The sequence below is a fragment of the Macadamia integrifolia genome, chromosome 11, assembly GCF_013358625.1.
Source record: "Macadamia integrifolia cultivar HAES 741 chromosome 11, SCU_Mint_v3, whole genome shotgun sequence".
Classification (NCBI taxonomy): Eukaryota; Viridiplantae; Streptophyta; class Magnoliopsida; order Proteales; family Proteaceae; genus Macadamia; species Macadamia integrifolia.
This window is the reverse complement of record NC_056567.1, coordinates 15,942-25,286: the sequence shown is the minus strand read 5'-3', so window position 1 is coordinate 25,286 and position 9,345 is coordinate 15,942. Positions and strand designations below refer to the sequence as shown.

Genomic DNA, 9,345 nt, shown 5'->3' with positions numbered 1-9,345 from the left:
TACAGTAGATTCAAGATGAAGTATCTGCGTTCCTGTTCTAATCAGAACGTACATCAGAGAAACTTGTGATGGCAAACATCGTCAGTAGGAGATCATGCATGACCTAATTAATCTGTTATTAACATATAATCAATCTGCCCACCTGAAATCTGTTCTTGATCATGTGTACGTATGAATTAACTACTTAACATTATACTTGATTTATATTAAGACATAATATTCCTTTCTCAGATTAATAATGCTTTAGTAGTACTGAACAAATTAAGATCAGAACATAATGGACCTGCACATCCATTAAAACCAATATAACGGGATTTGGCGGCAGCAATATGTTGTAAACAGATACCATCGTCATCATCTTGATCATCAGAGGGACACTTCAAGGACATACACTATCAAAAACACAAATTTTACTATCTCTCTCTCTCTCTCTCTCTCTCTCTCTCTCTCTCTCTATATATATATATATATATATATGACACGTACGATAGAATGCGCAAGTTACATATAAGTTATTTATACAAAATATGTGTCTAATTGGCATTCTGTGCTTGCTGTAAGAATGCATTGAAGTCATCTCTTGCCTTGCGCAAACGGGGTGAAATGCAAGAAGCTTGTGATGAGCCACTACTAGTAGTGGTAGATAATCGAACCTGATGACGGTGATGATGAGGTCTCGATGATGATGGATCATGTGACTTATTCTTTGGTGCTGCTGATGATGTTCTTGATGATGAGCTCTTCTTCAACATAATGAAGGTCATCTTTCCTTTTCGCTTTCCCTTTCCCTTTCCTTTTCCCTTACCCTTTCCCTTTCGATCTGCACTGTCAAAGACGAAAGCTGTTGTGACGGGGAAATTATTTGCATCATTTCTGCAGTTTTGAATCAACTCCAGGGGCAAATCAAAATACAAATGTTGTTGATGATGATGCATTGATGACTGATGATGATGATCACGACGATGATGATGAGGAGGAGGAGGAGGAGGATCTTCAATAACAACATGATCAACATAATCATCGTTAATTATGGCTGATGAAGACCATGACCCACATTCAAATTTCTCCAAGGAAACTGTTCTTGAGATCACAATATTTCTGCTCTCATGATCATCCCTTACTACTACGGCTTCTCCAATATCCTTATTTCTTCGACCTGTGACTAGTGGCTTTATTCCCCTACCAAACCCTGCCAAGAAAAGACACAGAGCACTACATTTGAATTTGTGTAGTCTTTCATTCTTCTTATTCTTTGGCTTATGATTGTACTGATCTTTATTAGCTGCTGCCTTCTTCCTATTACCACCTCTCACCGCATTCTTGCGCTTATTCTTGTATTCGGTGTAGACCTCGTCATCATCATCATTCTCCTTATGATGCCTCCTGCTACGACGACTACATAGTTTTCTTGAGAACAGATCAAATGCATGAGATGGAGCAGAGGTTCTCCCCTCCCCACATGACTTGCTTCTTAGTAAATGACTTTCTACCTTGGAGCCAGGGAGACCAAAAGTTTGGTGATGGGAGAGAGCAGGGTGGATTGGCAGTGAAGATGATGCCCCCTGCTGCTGATCAGCTTGGTGATTTCTCCATTTCTTGCTGCCGTTGTTCATATGAGGGAGCCCAGCCCCAACAGATCGAGGTGACGCTGTTGCGGAACCCGGGAGGCTGGCACTTATGAAATGGTGCTTTGGAGGAGGCAGAGTGGGAGGACTTAGAGGGATAACTTTAATGGGTGGCAACAGCAAGGAAGGATGATAAAGATGATGATGATGATGAGTGCCTTCTTCATACCTCATTGGTTGTTTTACTAATGACCCATGGAACCCTTCAATGCTGATACAAAGATTATCGTCATGATCTTCTTCCTGCAGGGAAGGTACATTGGGCACCTGAAGCGACATTAATTGTACGTGTTGATCGAAGGCTCAAAATTTCTGAGATGGAGATGGAGATGGAGATGGACAACTGATCGATGTCAGGGAGGTCTATTATGCATGGATGGTTTTTATAAAAGGAAGAAGTGAAGAAGGAAGGAAGAAAGTCGTCTCATAATTATTGGGTTAACTTAAGACTTAAAGGGAGTGGGTGAGAACATACGTGCCGAGCATGAATGTTGCATAACCTTTCCTACCTAGTAGTGATTTCCATGTTTTTTCTCTCATTAACCCTTACTACATAACATAACCGCTGCTTTATTTATTTATTTTAAGGCTACTTCGGCTTCACTATAATTGCAGACAATGCATTGTCTATAAGTGGATGAGACACACTTCTGCTCCACTTCTGCCCCATGAAAATGATTGATTAATTGTCGTCGGTGTAGATGTTTAACTTAATCAGCTCCTTATTAAACGGAATTAATTAGATCTATAAATTATTATTATCATTATTATTATTATTATCTATCTGTACGTAGTCCCATGTATATAAGTTTGTGCATTCACAAATAATATATCCATATATATATATATGTTAATCTTTATTTCTTTATGGTAGCTAGCTATAGCTAGGATCGATGCAGCCCTTTGATTGAGAATACAAATGATGAACTCATCTCATATCTAACAAACCATTAGGAACCAAGAATTTTTCGTTTTACAACAAGTTAATTTTCTTATATATACTGCATGTTAAACCTACTAATTAATTAACTCGTAGTAATCTAATAGAGTAGTTATAACTGGCTAATTCTTACTGTTGTTGTTAGAAAGAACGACTACATTGCACATCATTATTCTCCAATCATCAGCTCTTGGTGGCATACGTGATTTTGACTTGGTGTTTGTAAAGAGATCTAACACTTATAGTTATGGTAAATGAAAAAAATTAAGTACCCTTATGTACGTTTAATCACTTGCTTGCAAGCTAATGCAGGCTATCAAAATTGAAAGAGTTTAAGATTTGGTTGAAGTCTTCCTTAGTCTCACGACTAGGATCATGCTCTATTTATAAGTTCAAGAGTTACAAATGTCGTGTATGTTCACAAGAGTTACATCCTGATCCAGATTAGAGTCCTCAACTATGTTGAAAGTAACAGTTCTTGGGCGGGACACTTGACTTGTGAGACTTGGTCAAAGTGGGAGTGTGAGCTGGTGTTGTAACGTCCTTAATAAATATCAAACTGTCTTCCTTAATCGACATGAGAATAAGAGCACTTGGAAAGCAAATTAAGAAACATAAATGCTATAAGCTAACCCATGTTTGTAGTCATAATTATTTTCTCAGGATATATAGTTTTTTTTTTTAACAACGGGATACTTTGGCCTAACTAGTACCGCACGCTCATGCTAACTCCATGTCAGAATGAATATTTCTTTGTATTAGAATTCTCTCAATAGAGAGTATATATAGGTTACACAAGAATGCCTTAGTCGATCCACACAAACTAAGAAGGTTGAGATAATAATCAATTACAATCATTTTGGATATCACATGCGATAATTATTCCTATCATAAGATATATGGATCAGCTAGAGTCCTAAAGGTGCCATATAAGAATATATGGTTGCCAAAGATAGAAAGGATTCTATGTGGATTGATACTCCACAACCACATGGATCTGGTCATAGAAGGATTGAATGAGAACCATTCAACTTTCACCGAAAGCTATGAAGAGCATTAAATACCCCCATGTGAGTAGCCCCATGGAGGTAAGAGGAATTGAACTTAGGAAGCGCTATCCCCTTGGGGTTGCTAATGGTAATTTGAAATCAAAAGAAAATTGTACCCAATAGATAGCACATGTAGAATCGAAGAATAGGGGATAGGATTTGTGCATGCATGGTGCACGATCATACACACAACCGTCATTGATCTCATCCAACTTAATGGTTATGTGCATGATCACGCACATAGTTAGCAAATTCGGATTCGGGAATTATTAGGGCAGAGAATTATTTGAAATAATTCGATTGGTTAATTTAAGGATTCGGTCAAAAAAGCGGTCAAAAAAGCGGACAAAATAAAAATCGGAATCGGATTCGGATTCGAGAATTATTCGATTAAAAAAATAAAAGTCAGGCAAAAAATTTGGATATTATTTTTATAGTTTATTGTATATTTTTTATTTATCAAGTTATTAACTTGATTTGTATACTTAGAAAGAGCAAATTAATTTATACAATAAAGTAAAAAACTATGAAAAAATTGTCATTGAGCGATGGAAGTAATGGTTATTGTAATCCAATTTCTACTCATGAAATAGATTAGGCTCCAAAACAGTGAAAGCAAGATTACAACTACAATAAAAAAAATAAATAAATTGACAACAAAAAATTTTCACTATTCTTTTGCTTGGGTTCACAAGACCCATATTGAACTAAGATGCACCAATTTTTCAAAATTAAAGCAACAATATAAAAGAAGATTGATCGATACGGCGATATGAATCTGTCCTGGTCCCCCGGAATCTCAAATTATCCATCAAGGCTTGATATCTCCCCTATCTTAGGATGAACTGATGAAGTTATGAGAAAGAGATGAAACAAAGAGTAGATTCGTATGATTGTTACAGAAGAATTAGGTGGAGAAAAAATATGGGAAGAAGGAGGAGGAAATTTGGGGGAGAAGAAGATGAAAAAAAAAAACTATTTCGGTGGTGGGTACCATGGGTTTCATATATGACGTTTTGTTTGTTTGTTTTTTTTTTTTTAATACTGTTTAAGTGGACCGAATAATTCGGTTTAATTCGATTCAGCCCGAATTATTCGCGTTTTAAATTCAAATTAGTAAAAAGCGCGTTTTTTATCGAATTTTATTTTTAATTTGGATTCGGTCAGAATTTTTTATTTAATTCGGAAAAATTCTGTTCGGCCGAATAATTCTCGAATTATTTGGCCGAATTGTTAACTCTGATCACGCATCATGCACAACGGTGCTCAAAACCTTTTGCCTTAAGAATATGTGTTAATTTATAAATTTATTGATTTTCTGATAATCATATAAATTTGCAAGATTGGTGCCATCAAGTGAAGGCTCACAACCAAATACAAAGGTTCTACACACAATTAAAACTTCAAAGGAAATATCACCTAGGAAACTTTTTTTTTTTTTTTTGTATAGATCCATGTAGCTGAACTCATTAAATTGATAAGGCTAATTTTTTTGTTGTTGTCACGAAGTAAACCCATAATTACTTGTTGTTTATGTAGTTTAGCTAAATCAGGGATTTTAATGGATTTTATCTCCCTCCCAACTTAGAATCAAAAACAAAAATCCCAATCCCCAGTTATTGGAAACATTACTTGGCTCCTACAAGAGTACATGTAAAGAAAGCCCTACAATTGATGACCCACAGTTGAGGTTATTTTATAGAATTCCTCACTATATTTCAAACACCCAGTAGGACTAAGGAAGATGATGCAACTCAAAACAAAAATGTAAAATAAGATAGAAAATAATGGCTTTTTGCAAAAGAAAGAATGAAATACAAGATAACAAAGATCAAAAAGGAGCTTGAGGACCACTTAACTCAAGGGTGGGACTTAACTCTAGAGTCTTTTGGGGACTCATTCAGCACTTGATGACTTCAAACTCAAAATGGGACTCATTCACCCAAGAGTGAGATTCTCTCACCACAAAATGTTACATTGAAAACTAACTTTTTTTTTTAGGGGGGTGGGGTGTGAGGGGATTTTCTTATTGGCACCACTTAAGGTTTTCTAGCTTCACTTCTTTTTTTTTTTTTTTTTTTTTTTTAGTAAAGGAGAAAACTCTCTCTCTCTATATATATTAAAAATAAATAAATAAATAAATAAAAGATAACAAGGATAGGAGAGGACCACATAACTCAAGGATATGGACGACCATTATCTCTAGGCCTCTTGGGGATTGCCCCGCCACAAGAAAACCTCAACCTCAAACACCCAAACTTACATTGGGGGGACACATGAGACACCTAAAAATACAAAAATAGTCATTCACACTTTCTACAAGTCAAAAATACAAATATAAAAGGAGGAAAAAATAATCATTTAAATAGAATTATTGGAGAGGGGAAAAAAAATGAGGTCTTCCTCATGACATCACTGTGACTTGATAAGAATAAGAGTGCAAGTCTAAGCCGTTATTTTATTTGAAGATGTAGCAATAAACATACACCACTAGCTCCAACAAGATAACCAAGCATTCTAGCTAGGTAGCTACAAAGGATGGATTACATGAAGATGCGTGAGGAGATTTCTTTCTGTTTAAGCAACAAATTAGGGTATAAATCTATTCTATTCGTAGAAAAAAATATAATTAATTAGCTGCTCGACCAAATCCTTCCTTGCAAGTAGTCAGCTTATTAACAGTAGTACCGTAGAGACAGGGCAGGAGGTCCCTACTGTAGTATCGTAGCGCAATTGGTTTGGAGGGGACATAGTACTCCGCCTCAGAAAGAGAGGTCCCGTGATCAAACTTTCGTCGTTGCACCTACTTCGCGCAATTGGTTTGCATGGTATGAGAGTTTCCATCTCGGACTGACCCAATCCTGTGTAAGCTGTATCATAGTGATTCTAGGGACTAGTCGGGTCAAACTTCAAAGATCCGGATACCCTAGGTAAAAAAAAAAAAAAAAAAAATAGGACTATATAGATTGAATAAACCATGCAAGCAAGCATGTCCCTCTATGGCTTTATCATTATAATTAATCTTAATTTAAGCCATGTTCGATCGTCGTCAATTAATTTGTTATTAGTATTATTAATATCATAAATAAATCCTAAATTTTATATAATAATAATAATAATGTGAGGGTGTACGTGTTTAATTGCTATGCATTCCTGCTGGTTGAGAACACGTTTTGAGTCTGCCAGAACCTTACCTTGTTTGGTATATATAATATATGTATGTGTTCTAAGCTTCTAGCTCTCATAAACGAGTTGATTGGAGAATGCAGTCCATATATTCTGGAACGTACGTGCTCTCCAACACATTCCACCTTCTCGTTCTATGGTGAGAACAAAAAGAAAAATAGGTGGCATGGGAGTCCGATGTTCTGGTCTGGTCGGCTTTCTCATCGATTGAAGAGCTTCTTTCTTATTAAATAGGAAATAGGTGAGTATAAGAAGAAGAAGAAGAAGGCGGCTTGCAGGAGAGTTGAGAACTGATGATCGACAACCATTAACAGTCTCGGTGAGAGATGCGGACGTGGTCACAGAAGGAGGTGAAGAAGATGAAAGTTTGGTTTAGAGGGCCATGCAAACCCTATCTATACCGTTTGAAACTGGAGATAGAAGCCTTAATTATTTATTTTTTTTTGATAAGTGATGTGTATTGTAATAAGAAAAGAAAAATATGAAAAGTAAGGCAGCCTCAATCTCCTTCTTTGAACTGACCATAAGAAAGGAAAAGAGGCTCCTTGAAACCAAACAGGATAGGCCTTGCATTACAAAGAGAGAACTCAACAAGAAAGATTACATTCTATGATAGCCTTGAATTCCGAATCATCTTTCATTAAACTATTCAACTCCTCAACTCCTCTGGGAAGTCATGAGCCTGAATAATGGTCTCTTCCCGAGTTGTTGCATATGCTGCCAAAAATTCATCCCTCCACAACTCTCTCCTTACTTCCACACTATTTGAAGCATACGCTGCTGAACACAAAAATTCCATGGATGGCCCTCTTATTTTAATTTTCAAATGCGTCAGCTGAGAAGCAGCAAACAGATTTTCTACTTCCAAGTGAGAGTCATCCCAACCCACCCCCAATTCTATTGGCTTCTCTTTTTTTACAATTATGAAAATACTTCCGCTCTTTCATCAAAGAAGAAAACACAGATCACCTTTGTTTCAACCAGAATCCCTAGGTTTATATTTTTTTTTCAGTCAACATGTGCTTAACCCTCCTTTGTTTTTCAGGAGCATTAAGCCCCCTTATATTCCAACGTAGGCAATTCATTTAATAACCTTCCTAGAAACGTTACCGTGGGTCCTAACAGCCACCTTCTTAGCTCCCACCTCCTGAGCCTTAATTATTGATTGTGGTTTTTTCAAAAAAGGGTGGGTTGGTCTATTATTCTTCCCAAGAGATTCAAATATTGAATTGCCTAGCTTCGAATGACTTATAAATTGGGCTCGATTTAAATGGTTTCCTTGTCACACCAGTTGATTCTAAATTGAGGTGTGTTCCTCAAGGGAGATTTCAAGCCTCCAATGCAACCATATATTTAGATGAAATGGACTTGGAATTGGGGGTCCCAAATGACTCTTCGATTTTGGTGACGAAATTTGCAACAAATCCGAATGAGCTTCTACGGTTCGTTATGGAAATTTGGATCCATTGCATACTCGTTCACCTGGTTAACCTACGTGTGAGGATCCAACATATCACTAATCTTCGCTTTTGTAATGGTAGAAAATGGGATAGGTGTTGAATCCTACTCCACATGTATGTCTAAGTGAATGTACATGCAGAGGAACCAAATTTAGGTTGAAGGGAGATTTTTTGTAGAGAGAATGTTTTTGGCATAGTCCACCTATAAAGAATTTTGCAAGGGAACAATCCCACATCAGTGAGTGAAGGAAAAAACTCGTGACCTATAAGTAGGAGCCAATTAACCCCATCCATGTAAGACGCTTTTTGAAAACCATACAAATACCAATCAACCTCAAGGCCTCTGACCAAGACACCCAAAGCAGAAAACATCTACATGGATCATGATCTTATCATTCGCATCGTATGCATCAGTAGACAGTATCTACATGGACGCAATGTGGATCCCAACCTCTTCAAAGGTCTTCCTCAATGGATCTGGCTCCTCTCCAATTTTAATTATCCGATTCTCTCTATGCGCGTGATACCTCTACATTTTCAAAATTCAACGGTTTTGAAACTTTTGAGGGGTTAAAATGAGTTTCAATTCTAAAAAACTAACACAATTGTTAGATTTTGAAAATATATAAATATTACGCACACAAAGAGAATTGGATAATAATTGAATGATTAAGAATTAGATAGGATTCAAATCCTTCTAAAATAGCCCATCTATTTTTTCCCATATTACTAGGTTAAAAAAAAAAATAAATAAATAAATCTGAACCACTATCAAGGGTTTGGAACTTATCAAACTTTATGCTAAGGGAGGCAGTCATAAATATCTCGTAGAGAGAAGATCCCTTCGCATATTTCTCCCACAAGCTTCTTCAGTAAAATATATAGTACTGTTTAGGAGTACCATACTATACATTTTAGCAATAAAAAAAAAGTTTAGGATTACCATGGAGATCTCTCTCTCAGGTAATATATTATACACTATTTTAGAGGATATATATATTTTTTTTTCTCACAAACCATGTAGGCCCCATGTGAATGATACTATTCCACACACTGTCATTGGTGTGGTTTAGGAGATTACCCCT

The 9,345-nt window shown here is 36.5% G+C and overlaps 1 protein-coding gene across 1 annotated transcript; it reads right to left on the bottom strand.

The window, feature by feature from the left end:
* Positions 1-533: 533 nt before the first annotated feature.
* Positions 534-2,063, bottom strand: LOC122093854. Its single transcript, XM_042664399.1, has one exon. The coding sequence runs from the start codon at positions 1,902-1,904 to the stop codon at positions 534-536; it is 1,371 nt and encodes a 456-aa protein (XP_042520333.1). The 5' UTR covers positions 1,905-2,063.
* Positions 2,064-9,345: the final 7,282 nt, after the last annotated feature.